The sequence below is a fragment of the Sorghum bicolor genome, chromosome 3 (assembly GCF_000003195.3).
Source record: "Sorghum bicolor cultivar BTx623 chromosome 3, Sorghum_bicolor_NCBIv3, whole genome shotgun sequence".
Taxonomy (NCBI): domain Eukaryota; kingdom Viridiplantae; phylum Streptophyta; class Magnoliopsida; order Poales; family Poaceae; genus Sorghum; species Sorghum bicolor.
The window spans coordinates 65,275,748-65,298,019 of NC_012872.2; the positions used below are offsets into that span (position 1 = coordinate 65,275,748).

Below are 22,272 nucleotides of genomic sequence, written 5' to 3' on the forward strand. Positions count from 1 at the left end.
GAGTTTTTACAACAAGCTTTGCCAATGAAAGATTTTGTCCAAGTGTGGTGTGAGCAGGTCAAGGATTTAATTCGGATTTTATTAGGCCCCTTCATAAACATGAGTGCATCTTAGATCATATATATGGTGTTTTCATAATGTTTGAAATCAAAACGTCACATGATATGGTAACTTGGTAAGCTACATGTTTGTTTGAATCACTCTTGGGAATGAACCAACCATCCTTGCTTTCGAGCTTAAAAAACTCTCAATGATCTTTTGAACAAAAGTTGTTTAGGTTTTGGAACATATGAAGAAAATGCTTAAAAATGCCAAAATCCCTAGTTGACAATGTCAATAGCCTTTTCGAAGTTGAATATATAAACAATTGTTTTGTTAATAAAATCTGTAATATGCCTTTGTGAAAAACTTAGTATAAGTTTTATACTTTGTGGTAGAGTGTTTGTTTGTGTCTAGTTTTGTTGTTTGAAAGTCTATGGAATCAGCCTGACAAACCAAAGTTTGAGCACGTCTATCTCCTAATCCTTTGTGTTAACCCTTAATAAGAGTTGAAGTTTAATCTGGGTGAAGATCTTTTGCTACATTATTGGAATCTGAATCTTTTTTGAATATGTCATGGGAAGGAATTCAAAGAAGTCAAACGCGTTGTGCCTGCTCTTCCTACCCATGTCGCGCACAGGCCACCCATGCCATGCCGCACCCACACCCATCCTGTGCTTCGGTACCAAGTTTGGCACCAGGTTTTCCAAAAATCATCATAAATAAAACTTCCATAGTAAGTTTTTGAAAAAAAATAATCTATCACATTGATTTGGATTATTTCTCCATTCGAGTTCGTTCATACAATTTGAAAACTTTGAATTTCAAACATAAGAACTTCACACAAAAATGTAGAACCGTAAATGATTTCAAATGAAACGGTCTTCAACCATAGAGTTGTAGATCTCTTTTTTTGTGAATATAGAGTTGTAGATCTCATAGAAAACTACAAGTTTAGTTCTGATTATTTCTCCACCCGAGTTTTTTCAAACAATTAATAAAATAAATTTCAAAATATGAGAACTTCAAACATAAATTTAGGACCTTACATGACTAGAAAACAAAAAAAAATCATGAGCTACAAAAGTTTATATCTCATCGATGTCTACAAGTTCGGTTTTGGTCATTTCTCCATCTGAGTTCCTTCAAACAAATCAAAAAAATTGAATTCCAAAATACAAGAATTTCAAGCAGAATTTTAGGACCATAAATGATTTAAACTAAAATAGTTGTCAATTACAAGAATTTCAAGCAAAATCTTAGGATCGTAAATGATTTTGAATGAAAAAAATTATTAACTATAAAGATGTATATCTCATCTAGATCTATAACTTTGGTTTTGTTAATTTTACAACCAAGCTCTTTTGAACGATAACAATTTATTTTCAAAATATAAGAATTTCAAACATGTACATTATATTAGAAATAAATCTGGATTCATATTTAGAAAAATCAGTATATAAAAATCCAGAAAAAGTAGAATATATTTTAATACATAAATATTTATCAACAAGTAAATTTAATATATATTTTATAAATACCTAAAAACAAAAAAAACTTGATTAATGCTATTTTTAGTCCCTCAACTATTGTCTCTGTCTAACTTTAACACCTCAACTATCAAAACCGTTCAACTTTGAACCTCCCCCCTAGGCAATTTCGAGTGGTTTTGAGATATGGGTTCAAAAATCAAATAGCTTTGATAGTTGAGGTGCCAAAGTTAAACGGTTTTATTGTTGAGGATTAAATTTAGATAAAGGCAAGCGTTGAGGAGCCAAAACTAGAGTTAGGCCTTGTTTGGATCCAAGTAGATAGTAGTTAGCTGCTAATAATCAGTTTCTTGAATCCAAACAAGTCTAGCTAATAATTTAGCTAATTATTAGCTGAATACTCAACTAATAGCTATTTCACTAGTTAAACCAAAGTAGCAGCTATATAATAGTTGTGACCTATTATCAAGCTAACTATTAGCTAATAGATAGATGCAAACATTCCCTTAATCCTAACAAATAACGTGTCACAGTCCTAGGATACATAGGCCACTGTCGTGTCCTATTGATCAGGATCATTGGCAGACAAAATCTAACAGGCTAGAAATAGAGTTTACTTGGATTTGTGATTATCTGGAAAAGGAAATAAATGTTACACGAACATTAGTGCATTAATCTAAAGTTCCCGCTTCACTGTTGAGGTTAACATTTATCGAAGATATTTTTTGTCAGTCAACTTGCTCGAATGCTGGCTGGCTGAATCCACCGGGCCGAATGTTGCAGCAGTTGCAGACCAAAATGAATAGGAAGAGAATAGTGCTGCGAACTAGGATGCGCTCACTTTCTATCCTCTCCGCCGCACCCGATCCGATAATGTCACTCTCCTAGCCTCGCTGCTCGCTCCCTTGCTCTCTGTTTGTTCCTGAGGTTCTCCTCCCACCTAGATTCCGGTAAGAAAAGGAGAAAGATGAGCCAACGCCAAGAATAAAAAGATTGGCCGAGAGGCGAGAGGAGAGGGAACCAAAAATGAAACGGGCAAGAGGAGGACGCCTTGTCTCGGGAGGTCGTTCCCTCGGTTCTGCCGCTTCCTACATCAAGATGAGATTTTGATGCGGTTCGACAGACTGGGTATTTTTCGGCTTCTTCGAACAAGTTCAATTCTCTACTCTTGGTTTAATCTGTTCTATCATATAGTAATATAATATTGATATTGATTCGGATGCTGATGCTGATCACTTATGCAGGAGGTTTTTGTCCTGGTTGGGATATTGTGAGGTTCTGCTATTTAGTGCCTAGAGTTGTCAATATGTTCATGCTCCTGGCCACCATGGATATTTGGTACTTGCATGTTCTCTTGACTATTCAATCATTAACCAGTAATCTAGGGGTTACTTGAATTTTTTTTCAGCTACCAAAAAAAGCTCAAATTTATTTTGATTTTGTTGGAATTTCAAAAGTTCTTGAGTTGGTGAAGTGCTTTGGCACCTCTGTTCAACTTGCCCAGTTAACCATAGAGGAAGAATTTTACTGGCACCTTTTGTCACAACTCACAATGGACGACGGAGTAGACCTTCCAAGCCACCACCTTCATGGCTATTGCTTCGACGATTTCATGAAAAGTACAGCTGCATGTACTCACACACACACTTGCAATCCGCCGGGTCCATCGGCCGCCATGCATACGCACAGATGCCTCCACACGCACAGGCAATTCATAGCCTCCTCTAGCGAAGAGCTGAGGACGCCTCGAAAACCTCTCGGAAACCGAGAGGCTGTGCGCAAGTACCGGGAGAAGAAGAAAGCGCACGCGGCCTTCCTAGAGGAGGAGGTCAAGAAGCTACGCGCCACCAACCAGCACCTGCTGAGGAGGTTGCAGAGGCATGCGGCACTCGAGGCTGAGGTGGTGAGGTTAAGAGGCCTCTTGTTTGATGTCCAAGGCAAGATCGATGCAGAGATCGTCGGCGCCTTCCCGTTCCAAAAGCATCGGAGCTTTGGTTCTGTTATCTGCACAGATCCTACTCTTTGCTTTGTTAATGATGATGCAGAGGTTGCAGTTCCAGCCCGAGAAGAGAGCTCCGCGCCAACAAATTTTAGTTTTGAGATGGATGAAAGCGACAGTATTTCACGTGAATTTGATATTCCTGAAGTGGTTAATTCCATGGATGCTGCTGCAAGCTTGGTGAACTCAGCCTCAATGGCTGAATGACTTTGGCCAAGCTGCTTCTGAACATCTTCAGATGCATACCGGCTTTGGTTTGCTTGCTGTTGTTACCTTGTTGGTATGATTTTGTTGCTTATATCCTAGTTTTGAATAATTGGTGGTTGCTATATGGGTAGGTTTGTGAAGCTGATATATCCTGTCTAGAATTAGAAGCCTGCTGGGTGTAAGTTGTAATTCTACTTGTAACTGCTCAGTGTGTACTGTGCTTATCTGATAGTATGGAAGAAGTTCTATTCTATGGCCTTGTTTATTTCCTTCCTAAAAAAAAAATTTCAAAATTTTTCGTCACATCGAATCTTTAGACACATGCATTGAGTATTAAATATAGACGAAATTAAAAACTAATTGTAAAGTTTGTCTGTAATTTGCGAGACGAATCTTTTAAGCCTAGTTAACTTATGATTGGACAATATTTATTAAATATAAACGAAATGCTACAGAACTAAACACGGGTTCTGCAGAATTGCACTGTTAATGCAGTACTGGCCCAAAAAGTTTCCTGATCCGAGACACTTGGTATGTAGTATGCCGCAGCTATTGTCTTACTGACAGCGGCACTAAACTGTTAAAATACTATCTGACTTGCTGCAAGGAGATGAGTAGCATTTCAGCATCGTCTTTCAAAATGTAGTTTGCTTCGAAATTTGCTGTCCATACATAGGTCTTGTTTAGTTCGTGAAAATTTTTAGGTTTAGCTACGGTAACACTTTTGTTTATATTTGACAATTATTGTCTAACTATAGACTAACTAAATTTAAAAAATTTGCCTCGTAAATTATAAATATAATTAATTATTTTTTATTTATATTTAATACTTCATACATATACCGCAAGATTCGATGCGACGGAAATTTTTGAAAAATTTTGGGAACTAAACAAGGCCTATCGTTATATATAGGTGGGAGTTGCTGCTACCATAGTTTGTTTAAATAAAGCATAGCGCACCACTGTTTGTTAAAGTGTTGTTGTATCTATACCTATAGATTTAAGTGATTTCAGAGCCGTTACACTTCTATCTAGTTTTTTCTTATCTCAGTCTTACTGTTTAGTTAATATTCCGTACATCACGGAGCTTCAAACACATGTGATTGTGGATGGTACTTGTTCGCCTTATCTCGGCATGAAGGAAGCATAACCCTTTATTTTCATTCTTCGTGTTGACTGTAAGCATATGGCCCTGGCAAGTCAAATGCCATGGTGCCCTGAGTATTTGTATCTTTCCTTCGACTAAGCATCATCTAATGCTTAGCATCAACAATACTTTGTAGCGTGTTCACTTACACATAACAAACAACTTTTTCCTAGATATTCTTTCAGGAGCTACCCTTTTCAGTCTTGGGTCTTGGCCGGTGGAGGTTGGCCGTTGGCGAGAGCTACCCTTCTCAGCCTCAAAACGCCCGGTCGTTCGCCACCGATGTCAGAGGTTCGTCGTTCGCCACACCTCCAGCGAGGAGGGAAGCCGCAGGCTGCAGGCAGGGCAAAAGCCTACAGGCATCACTCTACTCCCTCTGTATCACTCAAAATATCGTTTTTGGACTTATTCAATTTTTAATAAAATAAAATAAATCATAATAAAGTATCTTTAATGATACAATAATTCATAACAAAATAAATAATATTTATATATTTTTTAAATAAAGCGAATGGTCAAATAAGAAATCTAAAAATAAAAACGACACTTTCAGTGAGACAAGGAGAGTAAATATGTTCTTTCTGTTGTTTGGTTTTGTTGGCAGGACCGTAGTAGGATTTTGCTTGTAGCCTTTTGAGCTAGGCCCTGTTTGGATCAAATAGGCTAAATATTAGCCCTCGGTCTTGTTTAGGTTCTCCACCAAAAGTTTACATCTTATCTTATTAAATATTTGGACACCTGTATGAAACATTAAATATAAACTAAAAAATAACTAATATTAGCCCTTTGGTCTTGTTTAGGCCTTGTTTGAATTTTTTAAGTCTAATTAGTTCATAACTACAGTAACATATGAATTAAAGATGAATTAATTAGCCTAATAAATTTATCTCGTGGTTTAGTCCTTGTTTAGTTCTGATTTTTTTTGAATTTTAATACTGTAGTACTTTCGTTTGTATTTGATAATTATTATCCAACTATAGATTAAATAGGTTTAAAAGATTTGTCTCGTAAATTATAGATAAACTGTACAATTAGTTTTGTTTTCGTTTATATTTAATGCTCCATGCATATGCCGTAAGATTTGATGTGATGGAGAATCTTGAAAAGTTTTTAAATTTTGGGATGATCTAAACAAGGCCTTATTGATGGATTCTGTAATTTATTTTTTATTAGTTTATTTTAAGGGTTAATCTTTAATCCCTTGGATCCAAGAAGCGTCTAAGACAACAACAGTAGCATATGTTTATCAACTATTTGTGGAATTGACGGTACCAATAGTGTGTTTGTTTCCTGAATTTTGCCTAGAAGTTTAACTACACAAATTTTTGTTGGTTGTTCTCCGACATGTGTATGTCCAATGATCACCATTAGGCCAGTCTCAGTGGAAGTTTAATCTAAGTTTCATTTACATTAAATAGACTGCCACATAGGTATTTTGGATGACATGGCAGCGTATTTAAAAAGAGAGGGAAAAAATGAGTTTCATAGATCAGTCTCAATGCATGTTTCATGAGAGTGTCATGCACATTAAATAAGGTGCCACGTAAGCAAAATTGCTGACTTAGCAGAGTCATTAAATAAAGGAGTTTCATCAGATGAGAGAGGAGTTTCATCTTTATGAAACTCATGTGGCTCGATTACCTAGTTTATAGTCTTGGTAACTGTGCCATGAACGTATGCATTGAGACTGGCCTTAGAGCAAGTATTATAGTGGGCTATAAGCTGGCTAAATGCTGAGGTGGAGAGAAAAAAGAAGAGAGAGGAGAAGCAGGCTGTAAGCTTACAGCCATCTTAGCACAAGAACCAAGAAACTTTGTGAGAGAGATAAGTGAGCCATATATTAATAATGAATAGCTAACTATTATGAGTGGGCTGGAGAAGGCTACAAAAACCTTACAGCCAGCAAATATGTTGTATTATTAAACTTGCTCTTAGATGAAACTCTCTTGATACGATTACCAACTTTTTATGAGCCCTCGAAATTAAATGTTTATAAAACTATAGAATGAAACTCTCAGATGTTTCATCCTTACACTCTAAAAGGTGTGACATCGGGGGAAAAAAATGCTAAATGACATGTAGCTTTTCCGTCCGTTAACGAAAAAATATCCAGAGTTGCAACCAGAGCAGCGGGGCGTCACGCCCTTTCGTGCCGCGTCGACGTCGACCCGCCCCGCCCGATGCACCGGAACGGCCAAACCGCCAAACCCCATCAGGCCGGCAGTTTCTCATTTCTGCCCTTGAAGCAAACGTGCCGACCTGACGGGCGGTCATCTCACGGATCCACCACCCACCCCGAGCCCATAACGGCGCGCGCCCGGGCGTGCGGCTCGGGAAGGCGCCACGCCGCCTCGAAGCTTCTTCGGGCACGCCACGACCCCAACCCCAACCCCAACGGCGCGGGGGGCCCCGGTGCCCACTCCCGGGTCACTCACCAGCACAGTGCACACGCAGCACTGCCGCGAAGATTGTTGCGGGATTATATGAGAGCGGGAGATCAGCGGCCGTTTCACTCCTCCGCGCCCGATCGGGCGCACTGCACATGTGGTGTGTGTCACGCGCCTCGTCACTCACCCGCAACCCTCATCTCCCCACTCTCCCCCGTCGACGGCGGGCGCTCCTGGCAGCAAAGGTACTCCCAATGGACCTACCCCTCCCCGATGCTCCCGTCCCTTCGTTCTTCCTCGGTGGATTGATTCGTGCGCTGGACTGATCGATCGATCGATCGAACTTCCGTGCCCGATTGCTAGCGGTTGGAGGGGATTGTTGGAGGACTGGGTTATGGTGGATGTGTGGTTTGGTAGATTTTTTTTTTCTTTCGCCAACGCGCTTAGAGCGTGTAGTTTGTGGCTTGGTAGATCCAGTCATGGCCGTCCCCGTATCCTCCTAGTAGTTGTTTTCTCCGCTATTCTGGAGTCGAGGGAAACCCTCAAGAAATGTGTGTCAGACTGTGATTCCGGACTGAGCTCTGGGATCTTAGTAGGTTCTCTCCTCCTTTCTATTGCGCTAGGAGAAATGTTTGCTTCTGAGATTGGATACACTCCGCAAGGATGTGTTGCCGGTCTGCTTTTCCTCTTTCCCCTTCTTTTTTTTTATGCGATTATTAGAGTTATTAGAGGAACACCGAAAGCTGCGATTTGCAAGATGTTGAAATTAACCTGGTGCTAAAAATAAAAACTATTTCCATTTATCCAGTTGATTCGCATAGGATCAGCAGTCGATTAACTGGTACATCCACCTCCTGCTTTGTGCACACATAGGAGCTTCACGGACGATCACTAGAATATTCTCAAGCATGAGTTATAGCTGGTCTATGAGCCAAATTGCAAGTAATCATATATAGGGGGATCTGGATTCCTTGAAAAGCCAGTGTTAATTCGAAAGATCCTCATTGGTGGTTCTGGTTCCAACCTGTTTGCTGAAGGTAACTGCGGTTTAGAATGAACTGAAATATTTTTGGTAGGAATTTTAAGAACCAATAGTCAATCTTTTGGAGATAATAGAAGTCTGATTTTATTTTGGCCAAAAACTGGATTTGCTTTGATTCAGCTGTTTACAAAGGGAGTCTTTGGATCCCCTGAGTATTTCAGTTTACTCCTATTTACTGTTTTGGTCTCAACAATGAAAATTTGGATCCATTGTTGAATAGATGAACCATGATAAACACTAAATCCTAAAATTATATTATCTACTACGGCATTACCAATTCCTGCGGTTGTTATATGGAACTGTCCAGTTCCAGGTGACAGTCCACCTCAATAAATAGTAATGAGCATCACACTGCATTAAGTTTTGCAAACTTTAACTGTGATAAATTTTGTCAGAAATCTGTGTTGTGCCTAACTGCAACCTCCTTTTTACCCCTGAGAAAATGGACGCCTATAATATTGCTGAAATGTTATGGCCTGCTTGATTTGCGGAGTCCAGGTCAAGTCCGTTCTGTACATGTGGTGAGGCGTTTCCCCTTGGAGTGAGTTGGTCCAGTGAAATGAATTGCGCTACAGTGTTAGCGCCTGTTTGGTTCCTTTACTCGCCACTTGCTTCGCCTTGCTGGCTGAGGTTAAGCATTTGATAATGTCGAGAAAGCTTACTTTGCTCCGCAAGCTTGCTCAGACCAGCAACGATTTCCTTGCCCACGGGCACGAGCAAGGTTTCCCTCGCTCGTGTTTACGTTGCCACGTGCTCCGAGCTGCCCTCTGAACCTTCTTGCTTGTTGACAGATTGAGAACATGCAGGTGAAACGAGTCATAGCACCAGCCAAATTGTGGCTGCATAGGATAAATCAAGTTCTGATGCAGCCAAATAGAGGCTGCATGGTCTGAATCAAGCTCCCAGCAAGTCAATGACTTGACTTTATGAGTGGCCATTGGTGGAAGCACCGCGCTGCCCCAAATCGCCTGCTAGTCCTTAAATCGAACATCCTCCCGATGTAGATCAAGCTCTGCGTGGTGCCCAATAGAGATCCTTGATGCCCAAGCTGATTCTTCCCCTGAGATCTTCCCCATACAGATCGAGCTACTCCTTCCATATTGCCTCAAATTAATCTCGTCCTCCTCTGGAATCAACCTCTTGTCAAAGAGAATCGGCTTGGTAGGATTCAAATTGAGTTTGCTGCTCCCAATCGTGCTCGTCGGCACTGGTGTCAGGCTCTCCCTTGGATGACGTCATGGTATGTAGGGAGAAGGGAGGGAGAGGAGAGCAACCCAGCAAGGGAACCAAACAGAGCAAGCAAATCTCGTCTTCCTTTGTGGAGCAAGACGAGGCGAGGCTGGCTAAGCAAGGTGGGACTGACAAAGGTTGCAAACATGCCCTTAATCACGGAGGACGGAACCATGTGCTCACTCAATCCAAATAAAATGGTAGGGTCGGAGTACTCTGGAATCACTCTGCCGCAATCCAAACATGCTTTTAATCTACCGCTGCTGAAGGTAATACTATTTTAGACCCTAATCAAGAGTTGAGGTTTGGGCATTTGAAAAATGCACACAAAATACAGTAAAAATTACACCATTCTAATTGGACAGCTCCATTTATTGCTAACCTTGGCCAAACAATCTATTTTCGTATCTGTAACAAGTTCAAAATATTAGACTCCTTTCTGAGATGTATTAGTACCAAGACTCCATGATAGTGTGCACATGAAGCTATAAAACATAATGATATAGATTGATTCGGATAGCAGGAAGAACCAGTTAGTAGCCCTCCCTCTGGGGGCTCTGGGTATTTTCTTCTTGCTTGTTCTAATGACGGCTCTGCCTCTGTTTATATAGAGGTGATACCTAAAAGACCAATAACCTGATAACGATTCTATCTGTATCTCTAACTAACCCTAACTTAGTTGCTAGTTACTACTAACATGCAGCTACAACCTGGCAACTTACTCCTTATTCGGAGGCATGCTAACCATGATAGCTACAACCTGGGGACTTACTCCTTATTTGGAGGCATGTTAACCTCCATCATGGGCCCATAGTGCCCATAACATTAATGTATCATAAGTTGGTATAACATTTGAAGCAAATATGCACTGGCTTCACTCCATTAGATGCATGTTCCTTATAAGCATGCTTACCAGTCGATTGGTTTCGTGGGTCTATGTGGTAGAAGCACTTTGTTTTATAGTTGTTGTCCCTAGTGCTTTGTTTATGGAAACTTCCTTCTATGCTGAATGCTTAATTTGTCACAGGAACAAGATGTCCAATAGGGCCACACATTGGTGTTATGCCTGTCGGCGACCAATTCGTCTCCGTGGGCAGGATATCATATGCCCAAACTGCAATGATGGTTTTATCCAAAAAATCAGTGAGATGGGTGGCCGATTGAACACTTACGGGCTAATTGAACCGGACTTTGAAGAGCGTCGAGCTAGAAGATTTGGAATGATGGATGCCATGTCTTCCCTTATGCGGCAACGGATGGAAGAAATGGTAGAAGATAGTTTGTTTGATATTCATGGTAGACAAGGGGCAGGTACTGAATATAGAAGGAGGCCAACTGCTGTTCCTACACTGGTATTTGGCGGCATCCCTTCTCCTGGAGTTGGTAGCAGTGATGTTAATGTTGTCCTCAGGGGAGGCCGCAGAGTTGGCACTGCCCATCCAAATTTCAGGAGTTTAGTTGTTGGTCCCAGTCTGGAAGCTCTATTTGGGCAGCTATTCATCCAGAACAACCGTCAAGGCCCAGCACCTGCTCCACAGTCAGCTATTGATTCCATGCCTGTGGTGAAAATAAATCGCAGGCATCTTGACGATGATCCACAGTGCGCAGTTTGCAAAGACAAATTTGAGCTTGGGGCAGAGGCACGGGAGATGCCATGCAAGCACTTGTACCATACTGACTGCATCATCCCCTGGCTGGTTCAACACAATTCTTGCCCTGTTTGCCGCCATCCACTGCCATCACAGCGATCAGGCAGTACTAGTACCCCCCGTGCGCCTTCAGCTTACTACAATGAAGCCGCTGATGCTCCTGAGGTCACCAGAACAGATCTTGATCCTGCTCCAAGAAACAGTGGCAGCGAAAGCCAGGAAAGGCACAGCTCCTTCTCGTTTCTCTGGCCATTTGGCCCGTCGGGTTCCAGTTCCAGTCCTTACCAATACTAAGAAAGTGTTGATGAGCCTGCCGTATACGATCCAAACCAGATAGCATATTCCGAGTGCCACTATGACCACTGACTGTAACCCAGCATCGAGTCCAAGCTATCTGCAATTCGTGCCTTGATCTTCAGCTTCAGCTTTTGTGAGGCATTCATCAGCTGTAATGGCTGCTTGCCGTAGATAAAAGGCAAGGATGGTTCTTGCCTGTTGTCTTGTGTTCAGTGCATACCTTTGCTCCTCATGTCCATTGTGGAGCAATGAACTCTGCTGTAATGCCCGTATATATTCCTGTTTTGGTATATTAAGTGTAAAGCTATTATAGTACATAATCCCCTATGTGCAGTAATAAGTGAACTGAATGCATCCAGAATATCATGTCATGGTAAACATGATTATATTTACATGGTTGTCTTTTTAGACTAAACATAGCATCAGTCTTCTGTTCCGACTATAATATATACCGAAACTGAAAGAATTCCAATACATTTAGTCTATACATTTTTGGGTGTCCTGTAGCTGATCTCAGGCTATCTGCCCACAACTGCTTGCAAGTTGTTGCTTATAATACTTTGGTTTGATGCCTCAGTTGATACCATCTCTAAAAGTCTGGTAGCAGCCAAATCCCTCGTACTGTTACTATTAATCATTTGTCAGTTTACCTGTTAGAAAATGAGAAACATATGCTGTTGAATAGACCGGATAATTGGACTAGAAAACGAGAAACAGATGCTGAGTTCCACCTCGCACGCTTGGCGCTTGTCCTTGCACGAGGGAGAAGGCGCAACATCTCGCGTCCATTATGCGCTCAACGAGAAACAGATCCCGTTTGATTTCAAATGTTAAAGTTTATCACTCGTTACATCAAATATTTAGATACACTAAATATAGACTATTTACGAAACTAAAAACACAGTAAAGAGTAATTTACGAGACGAATTTTTTAAACCTAATTAGTTTATAATAGAACACTAATTTGTCAAATAAAACAAAAAATACTACAATATCTATTAAACTTTACCGACCCAAACAAACACCCCCTAAACCCGCAGCAAAAATTTCCAAATTCCAAACACATGGCGATGACGAGCGATGAACGCGACGCTTGGCCGCATAAGACGCTCGGACCCGTTGTCTTATCCGACTCCAAAATCTTATTTTCGAATTATCCGAGTCCAAAGCAAGCGCACTGCTCCCCGGGCAGCCGCCGCGGCAGCAGCAGCCATGGCTTGCTCCGCGCAGCTTCTGTCCCAGAGCCTCTACTCGTCCCACCGCGCCAGCCCGCCCGGGCCCAGGAACCTCCGCTCCCAGGGGCGACCGCCGGCGCGGGCGTCTCCCGCGGCGAGGCCTGGCTCGAGGGCCAGGGGGTGCCGGGGTGTCAGCCTGAGGGTCGACGCGTCGTTCGAGGAGGGGAGGCGGCAAGTGGAGGTAACCGCCTTTCTTCTAAACCCTTAATTATGAATGGGAAGGGGGGGGGGGGGGGGGGGGGGATTTGGTAAGGACTGTTCGGATTGCGGGAGGAAATGTAGGAAACCAAGGATTCGGCCGCGCTGTTCGTCTGTTTATGCGCTTTGGGGATGCACGAAATGGGTAACGGGAGAAGGAATTTCATTTCTACGCGGATTCTGTCCATTCCCGCCGATTCTCTCGCACTCCGTTACCGACTACGCCGCGCGATGCCACCGTTGCCTTGTGCTGAAGCGGGCGTCTCCTCTCTTCCGCGCGAAGCGTCCCGTCCCTTCCCTCACAGCACAGCAAAACCAGACCACAGGGAAATGTGCTTTCTTGCGGCCATGAAACGTGTTCAGCTTGCAGCTGTTTCGTCTTACAGGTCCTTTCTTTTTTCTAGGCTCCGTATTCCTGTAGTGCATCCAAAATGTTTCCTATGTTTAGACCTCACATTTCGTTTCAACTAAGCTAAATATATTCATGAAAAATCCCATAATATGCAACCTTGAAAGAAATAAGGCCCGCATTAATATGTTATTATATTCCACCACTGATTTCTTCAAGGGGTTGATTGATTATTTAACAGCATCCTCTCTTTTGTTTCTATTTCTAGTTTTCCTGAATTCTTCCATGCTTGTTTTTTCCCCCATAGAGTTGTGAAAATTCTTTTGTTGGCTAGGGAAATCCACAGCATCATTTGCAACTTTCTTACTATTGTAATGGTGTATATTTTAGGTCTCTTATGACCCACAAGCAAGGTTTAACCAGATAGCGGACCAAATTGACAAGGATGCTGGAATGACACGGCTTAACCTATTTTCACCTTGCAAAGTATGTTACTATCTTTCTTCTGATGATTGATAAGTATTGAAAACGTTTTTGGTTGCTTCTTTCGTTCTTCGGATTAAGACTTGTGCATATGTTTGCCACACAGATTAATGTGTTCTTGAGGATAACGGGTAAGAGACCAGATGGGTTCCACGACCTGGCTTCTCTATTTCATGTGAGCATTTTTGTGCCTGTTTTGTTTTTTTTCCTGCATGAGTGTCATTTTTAGAAATGTTTTTTTTTGTCAATTTATATGGCATCCAGCTTTATTAATGAAATCTTACCAGTTAGGGAAAAAACATTTGAGACCTTTTAGGAAGAAAAAAATATGTTTATTATGTTCAAACATTGGAATAGATTTCATGTGCACGAATTTGGAAATATATACGCGATTCAACACATTAAAAGGACATAGGTTAAAACATACATAGCACCATTATCAACAGCAAAGGAAACACCATTTAAATAATATACCTAATTGTTCTTCAAATGAAGTTGCTATGTTTGTGGATGTTTGCAATCCACTCAATTTCCATGAACCTCTTATTCTTCTCTTTTCAATACTGTTGATAAAGGAAAATATGTTTTGATGTTTGGGCTAAGGTTAACTTCCATTTAGACATACTGCTCCAAAATAACAATTTGTATGATAGACTATTATCTGACCAAATATGAAGTCTTACTTAAAAGCAATGACACATGCTTTTGACAGCCAAGAATTATCATCTGTACTCACTAGTTCTAATAATAAACTTCCAGGTGATAAGTTTGGGTGATACGATCAAATTTTCATTGTCACCAAGTAAAAGCAGAGATCGCCTGTCAACCAATGTTCCAGGTGTCCCAGTTGATGAAAGCAATTTGGTATGATGGCTCTATAGATGTTGACAATGTAGAAATAGCTGCACACTTGTTATTCTCAACTTCCCTAACTTATCTATTGTCTCATGAGCCTGCAGATCATCAAGGCACTCAACCTTTACCGACAGAAAACAGGGACTAATAACTTTTTTTGGGTACCGTCAGTTGCACAAGCCTTTTTATCTTGAGAAGTTCCTCATTCTTTTGGCATTAAAGTGATTTTTTTTTGGTTAAGTTTTAAGGTTTGTGCCATTTCTGTTCAAATGTAGATACATCTTGATAAGAAGGTCCCAACTGGTGCTGGTCTCGGTGGTGGAAGCAGCAATGCTGCAACTGCACTTTGGGCTGCTAACCAGTTTGCTGGCTGTATAGCTTCAGAGAAGGATCTTCAAGAGTGGTCTGGTGAGATTGGATCAGATATCCCCTTTTTCTTTTCACAAGGAGCAGCATATTGTACTGGTAGAGGAGAGGTATGTTCCCCGTGGTTTCTAGTCTATTGATCACTATATATACTTCATTTATTCTTCTTACAGCAGGAAGTATCTTTATTTTTTCCAAATCAGCTGACAGTTCTCCAAAGTTAAATACAAGTGCATCTATAATCATATATCATACTTTACCAGGGTGAAGAATATTTAGTTGATCATGCTACCCCCGTTTAGCTTGTCCTGTTTTTCTTATTTCTTTTTCATACAAGTTACCTAATTTGAACTTTAACAGTGCTCTTCAAAAGAAATTGACAAGCTACCTCTTTTAGTTAAATACAAACTAAATGGTGACATGTATATCCAGCGTTTAGTTTTGTGTAGTAGTGTCTCATCATAATCTTAGCTTGAACTGAAATGTAGATTGTCCAAGATATCCCAAATCCCTTGCCGGAAAATTTACCAATGGTTCTTATAAAGCCGCCTGAAGCATGCTCAACTGCTGAAGTTTACAAGGTAACTAGTAAACACTTGCTTTCTTTATTTGAAATTCATGTGTTTTGATCATAAGCTTCTTGTGCTGCAGCGATTCAAATTGGAACAAACAAGTCAAGCTGATCCCTTGACCTTGCTCAAGGAAATAACTCAAAATGGGATATCACAAGATGTTTGTGTTAATGACCTAGGTATGCATGTCTCTAAATAATTTATTTTGTTTCAGCATATTCTGTTTCATAACTTCAGTTTAAACAGTGTTTGTGCTTCTGTTTTTTGTTTTCTAGAGCCTCCAGCTTTTGAGGTGTTACCTTCACTTAAGAGGTTGAAGAAACGAATTATTGCAGCTAGCCGGGATGATTATAGTGCTGTTTTTATGTCAGGAAGGTAAGGAGGGATATTTCTATCAAGCTTTTTGAAGAATCTGTTTGTCTACAGTTACACTGTACACATGTTCTCAAAGACTCTGGCATTGGGGCTGATTCCTGTAATTAGCACAAAGGGAGTGTATGGATGGATCCACTTATGAATTTGAACCGTAGAGTTGTCCACATAGGAACTGCCAAGCATTCTGCATGTCAATTAGTGGTACTGTATGCTGTGTACCTACTATAGCGATTTGATGAGTGGTACTGTATGCTGTGTACCTACTATAGCGAATTGGGGGGAACAGATCCCCCTGTGTGCTTCTTTTCTCTGCATTTGTAACTGTACATGTTTCAATATTTTTTCATTCTGATGTTGATTGCAGTGGAACATACATGTTTTCTGTGCATTTGGAATGATACATCTACTAACCATCGTATATCTCTTGTAGTGGAAGCACAATTGTTGGGATTGGTTCCCCGGATCCTCCTGCATTCGTGTATGACGATGAAGACTACAAGGATGTTTTTTGGTCAGGTATGCTCGATTGTTTTTTTTTTCCGAAAATCGTATGCTCAATTGTTCTACTGCACATCATTTCCATTTCGGTGCAGTCAAGAAGGATTCATGGTTGATTTTCCGAACACACAATACAAGCCGAAGTGCTTAGAATGTAGCTGTGATCCTATCGTCCTAACAAGTTAGAGGTTTGGAACCGTCATTCTGAATGGTTGATATCTTTCTGTGCAGAGGCTTGCTTGCTCACTCGCGATGAGAACGAGTGGTACAGGGAACCAATCTCGTCCAATGCCACGTCTAGCAAAGATGGTTTGGAAGCCTCGGTCGCTGACTGATTAAGTCAGGTTCTGTATCAGTTTTGTGATTATACGGATACAGGCTTTGATCAACATGCCGACATGTTAGGAAAGCATTCTACGGTATCGGCAATTGCTCATAAGACAGTCTGGTTCTGAAATGGATCATTTTCAGTATAGCAACTATCGATTTGACCAACAGTCAGATTAATGGCTCCAGCCTCCAGAAGTTTAGTCCGTAGATATATTAGGATCAAATGAACAAGGGAAGTACTATATTATATTACTCCCTCAAACGGGAATAAAATGAAGGCTTGTGAGGACCTCTACAACTGTTTAGACGTTATTCATCACTGTTTGGTCACTGTTTTTTTTTTGGGGGGGGGGGGGCGGTGGGGGGCAAGTTTGGTCACTGTTCTGTTAGGGAGTAGCCATGGTTGGGCCGTCGTATGGGCCCAGGGCCTTGAGCCCAGTTCAAAGTTTGCTGAGGCCTTGTTTACTTCCACCCAAAAACGCAAAATTTTTCAAGATTCTCCGTCACATCGAATCTTTAGACGCATGCATGAAATACTAAATATAGACGAAAATAAAAACTAATTGCACAGTTTGGTCGAAATTGACGAGACGAATCTTTTGAGGCTAGTTATTCCATAGTCGAACAATAATTATCACAAACAAACGAAAGTGCTACAGTGTCACGAAATGTTTTCGTTCAGGAACTAAACAAGGCCTGAGATGGAGTCTACAAAAGTCAAAGGGTTGGAGCTGAGAAGGGGGATTGGAAAAAAAATACTTTCTCCACAAATAAATGCACATCTCGTTTCTCAAAGAGTCAATTTTTTTAAGTTTGACCAAATATATATAAAAATATACTAATATTTATCATATGTAATATGTATCATTAGATTAAGTACTAAATATACTTTTATAATATACTCATTTGCAGATATAAATATTGATATTATTTGATATATTTCTGGTTAAACTTAAAAAAACTGACTTCTCAAGAAACGAGACATGCATTTATTTGTGGACGGATGGAGCACAGGCTATACATAGTTCTCTCTATAACCTATTATTACTGGCTATACACCGTCTCATGGAAGGCCACCACTGTCGGCGAAGCCGGCTTGAGCTATCACAGTGTGTCAAGGAAGAGAAACGCCTCACGAAAATGGAACTTTGTTCGTTACACAATCTGATCCCGTGAAAGCCTTATCATTTTCTCACTATAGCAGAAGTTTCTTGGTTGCGAGTGATGTGATAGCATGAGCATCAAATGGACAAAATGTACTGCATTTCTCAGCCGTTAACAATGTAAATACAAGTGATTACAGTACGTACTAGACAGTGGTGATAAGTGCTTATCTGCATGCTACTAGGCTACTACTACTAGAAGTCACAAAAAAAAGGGCTACTACTACTACTAGCAACCAACAGGCAACTTCCGTTGCTGGTCAAAACCAAGGCACAGTTCATGCCTGGACCTGGCCATCAACCTCGCCGCCCAGTAATTGCGAGTTCTCGTCTTTGACCTCCGCCCCAGGAGCCGACGCCTCCGGGACCTCGACCTTGTCGTCCGCCTCCGTCGAGCCCTCCGCTTCCGCTTCGTGTCCCGGAGGCTTCAGATCTAGGCCCGCCAGCTCGGCTTCCCCCGGCGGGTTGAAGGACCCGAACTTGGGCGTGGTCTCCAGCGCCACGAAGCCGCCCCGCGCGTGCTGGAACGAGAACGACGCGCCGTCCCCGCCGCAGCCCGAGCCAGGCGAGTCCGCCGCCTCCTCCTCGGTCACCGAGCTGGGGACGCTGTCGAGCGCGGCGACGCACGCGCGGCGCCGCTTCGGCTCGGGCAGCTGCCGCTCCTCCTCCGCGCCGCCGCCGTCGTTCCCCGGGATCAGGAGCCCGCGCTTCTCCGGGGAAGCGGAAGAGCTCCCGTGCGCCAGGGGCGGAGGGGGCGCTGGGGGCAGCGCGGGACCCTCGGCCTGAGCCTCCGCCGCCATTATTCCTATTCGGGCACAACAGCGAAAGGGTCGGGGACGGATGGTGGACTGGTGGGTGGGCGGGTGAGATGGGTAGGCGGATTTTCTACGAGTGTTCCCGGCCGATCTGCCCGCGCCCCGCAGTGCCGGTGCGCGCGTCCGCGGCTCGCCTTTGGCGGTGATTTTTCTGGCGATGGCAACGTGTCAGTAGACAGTATAGCAGTCAGTCAGCTTTTGTGTCCATACGTGGACGAGGATGACACGACGCTGCCCACGACACGCCGGCACACGCTGTTCTCCCGCTTGCCGTCGCAGTGACTTTTACGGTCATGCAGCCTTGCAGGCGCTGTCGGGCCATCGGCCGTCGGCCAACTGGAAAGCTGTGGTTTAGTTGCAATTTTTTTTTAAATAAACACTATAATACTTTTATTAATATTTAATAAATATTGACTAATCATATACTAACTAAACTTAAAAGATTTGTCTTCTAAATTACAAACAAACTGTACACTTATTTTTTAATCTATAATTAATGTTTCATACATGTGCTGTAGAATTTGATTTAATGAAAAATCTAAATTTTTTTATAAAGTTTCATAAACTAAACAAGGCGTTGCTACGCTTTTCTTCGTGACAGTGAGCCGCACCCGTGACGGGGAGCCACGAAATCAACGAGCCAGGGCGTCCAGAATCGCAAATGCAATGAATACCGTAGAATATGAGCGCATCAGCATTGATCTAAAGCTGACAAACACACTCTGCTCGGTCTCGTTGGGTTGGGCTGCATCTTCAGTTTGAAGGTGAGCGATTTTTAACCCTTTTTTCCAAAGGACGAGCGGTACAAACTTCTCAAAAATTTAACTATTTTTTTTCAAAGAAAACTTCTTGTGAACGAAATAATTTTGAAAAAAATCAGTAGAAACCATAGGTGCTTAGGGGTCTTTGGCCCCCTCACTTTCTTGCTCTACCAGTATCCACGAACTTTATCTCGTGGACCATATTTTTTCACTTGAGTGTGGTTTGGCCCTGTTTACTGAAATTACTGTTTGCTAATTTGTTATGAGAGAAAAACATTATTGAATGATTAATATATTTGGTAATAAGCTCAAGCGACCAGACTGGTTGTCATGCGGATCATACTTGTGGAGCTATCAAAAGGGTGATCGTACGACATCGGGTCCGTGCTGTAGAGGAGAAGGCCTGAATGCATCACGAGTGCAGAGAATTTCCCCCTCTCCCGCACTTATCGCCCATTCGACAATCCATATTTGCTTGATTGATAAGTCATGGTTAAAAATATTGTTCGCTAACTGCTAAATGTTGGCAAATTCGACGATAAATTCGATCTGTCGACTTGAGCTTATCTATCAAATCTAATCCATTCAACTGGAATCTGCAACTCCTGTCTCGCACACTATTGAGACCGAGTTTTAACCGTTTCTTGCACCTCAACGATGGCATGTAAACAGAGCCGCCTCCACCGTTAATGTAGATTCCGTCATCTTGCAGGTCATGTCATGCTCCATTGCTCCGGAGCTTACACCTGTAAGCCGTCTAGGCATGTTCAGCCGAGCATAATCGATCTAGTATATGATTGTTAGATATAAAGTGATTCTTTCACTCGTCAAGATGTCCTGAAAAAAAAACCATACTGTATTTTCTTTCCAACCTTGCGCGCTTTACCATACTGTATATCCTTGCCCAACGTGTCCACCCGCGAGTGGTTGCGATGCAACATTAAGCAATTTCCACATCACACTCGTCTGGATCTACGTCAGCCACAGAGCACAAGTGAGGCCTTGTTTAGTTCCCAAAAAATTTTGCAAAATTTTTCAAATTCCCCGTCACATCGAATCTTTAGACGCATGCATAGAGTATTAAATATAGACGAAAATAAAAACTAATTACACAGTTTGATCGAAATTGACGAGACGAATCTTTTGAGTCTAATTAGTCCATGATTGGACAATATTTGTCAAATACAAACAAAAGTGCTACAGTGTCGATTTTGCAAAAAAATTTGAAACTAAACAAGGCCTGAGAAGAATGAAAAGCACAGCACGACGCCAAAATTCTGAACTGAAACACTCCGAGTCGCCGCCGAGAGACGAGAGCCAGTCGGCTCCGACGCGATGCGGACACGTCCATGCTGTCCCCCGCACAAGCGTCTCCAGGGAGCCGACACGTGTCCGTCCCGAATCCCCCCGCCGGCGAGATATTTTGGCGCCCCGAGAGCCGGGCAGGACGGGGGGCTCCACGTGTCGCTCTCCGCGCGCAGCGCCTGACGGCGCGGGATCCGCCCGCCACCACGCGCACGCAAAAGAAACTGCGGTGACGATCAAATCAAACTTGCGCGCGGAGGAGACGTTTGAAAAAAAAAAAAAACGCTGTGCTTTGGACTGGTCGACACGCGTCCCCTGCGCGCGCACGCGTCGGGCCTCCGGGAATCCGGCTGGACACGCGTGCACCGAGGAGGCAAGAACGGCCTGTTTCCCCGGCACGTGTCCTGTTACGGCGGCAGTATGGCTCGATTTGGAAAGGTGGCCGGGATTAAGAATTCAAACAAATCATCTGGATAGACCTCCTGCTATAAACAACGCGAGCCTGATTGATAGCGTAGAGCCGTCGAGCGATGTGATGTGACGCTCTAATAACATCTGACGCATTACAGAAATAGCAATGGCGCGCCAGATCTTGTGTCAGGTAGCACGCAACAGTACCCGCTTTGGGGGGAGAGAGAGAGAGCAGGGCCATGTTTAGTTCCCCAATTTTTTACAATTTGACCCTTTTTTTGAAAAAAGTTCACAATTGGACCCCTGGAAAACTTAAATGCAGAAATGGACCCAGGGGTCGGCGCCATGAATCATGGCGCCGAGGTTTCACGTCTCGGCGCCATGGATCACGGCGCCGAGGCCCCTGGCTGCCTTCTGACTTGGATCCGACGTGGCAGGGAGCTCGGCGCCACAGATCACGGCGCCGAGCTCGGCGCCACAGATCACGGCGCCGAGCTCCCTGGTACTAATCACCCGACGCCTTCGCTACCAGTTCATATTTTCATCTCCCCTCTCGGCTCTCTCTCTCCAAAAACCGAGCACGAATTTGGATTCAATATTTGGACCATCAAAAGTTTGATTTGTTCCATAGATCTTGAAGAGCCAGGTATACTTTCAGTGACCTGGTACTTGCCAGTGGCATGGTCAAAACACTCTATGTCATGTGTTCTAGCCCTTTCCTTTGCCTTGTCAAGGTGCTTCTTAGCTCTAGGTGCCCATTTTATATTATTACTCTGTAATTGCAATGCTTGAGCATGTCTATCGTTGAACCAGGCCACTAGTCTATAAAAGGTAAAAGATACAATGGCATTGACTGGCATGGCACGTATACCCTTGAGCACACTATTAAATGACTCTGCCATGTTGCTAGTCTGAAACTCGTACCTCCATCCACCATTATCATGGGCTCTTGTCCATTTCTCAGGTTCCCTCATCAAACCTAGCAGCCACTGCCTACCTTCTGCATTTGTTGCGGTTTTTAACTGCTCCAACTTCTCCTCAAAAAACGGCACCTCAAGCATTCGAGCAA

The 22,272-nt window shown here is 42.6% G+C and overlaps 4 protein-coding genes across 5 annotated transcripts; 3 read left to right on the top strand and 1 right to left on the bottom strand.

The window, feature by feature from the left end:
* On the top strand, positions 2,402-4,000 carry LOC8055257 (basic leucine zipper 23). Of its 2 annotated transcripts, none has more exons than XM_021455622.1 (3): positions 2,402-2,657; positions 2,774-2,867; positions 2,987-4,000. In XM_021455622.1, exon 3 carries the CDS (start codon positions 3,082-3,084, stop codon positions 3,733-3,735), a length of 654 nt encoding a protein of 217 aa, XP_021311297.1. In that variant the 5' UTR covers positions 2,402-2,657; positions 2,774-2,867; positions 2,987-3,081; the 3' UTR covers positions 3,736-4,000. The 2 variants fall into 2 exon arrangements, with proteins under 2 accessions (XP_021311297.1, XP_002456496.2); XM_002456451.2 differs by having other exon boundaries at positions 3,034-4,000.
* On the top strand, positions 7,272-11,895 carry LOC110433405 (probable E3 ubiquitin-protein ligase RHC1A). The gene is made up of 2 exons (XM_021455437.1): positions 7,272-7,514; positions 10,569-11,895. The coding sequence occupies exons 1-2, from the start codon at positions 7,366-7,368 to the stop codon at positions 11,482-11,484; spliced, it is 1,065 nt and encodes a 354-aa protein (XP_021311112.1). The 5' UTR covers positions 7,272-7,365; the 3' UTR covers positions 11,485-11,895.
* On the top strand, positions 12,601-17,067 carry LOC8055258 (4-diphosphocytidyl-2-C-methyl-D-erythritol kinase, chloroplastic). Its single transcript, XM_021455436.1, has 11 exons — positions 12,601-12,903; positions 13,660-13,755; positions 13,859-13,927; positions 14,512-14,616; positions 14,712-14,768; positions 14,883-15,083; positions 15,462-15,554; positions 15,625-15,724; positions 15,821-15,920; positions 16,351-16,436; positions 16,650-17,067. The coding sequence occupies exons 1-11, from the start codon at positions 12,700-12,702 to the stop codon at positions 16,751-16,753; spliced, it is 1,215 nt and encodes a 404-aa protein (XP_021311111.1). The 5' UTR covers positions 12,601-12,699; the 3' UTR covers positions 16,754-17,067.
* Positions 17,994-18,845, bottom strand: LOC8055259. Its single transcript, XM_021457383.1, has one exon. The coding sequence runs from the start codon at positions 18,709-18,711 to the stop codon at positions 18,190-18,192; it is 522 nt and encodes a 173-aa protein (XP_021313058.1). The 5' UTR covers positions 18,712-18,845; the 3' UTR covers positions 17,994-18,189.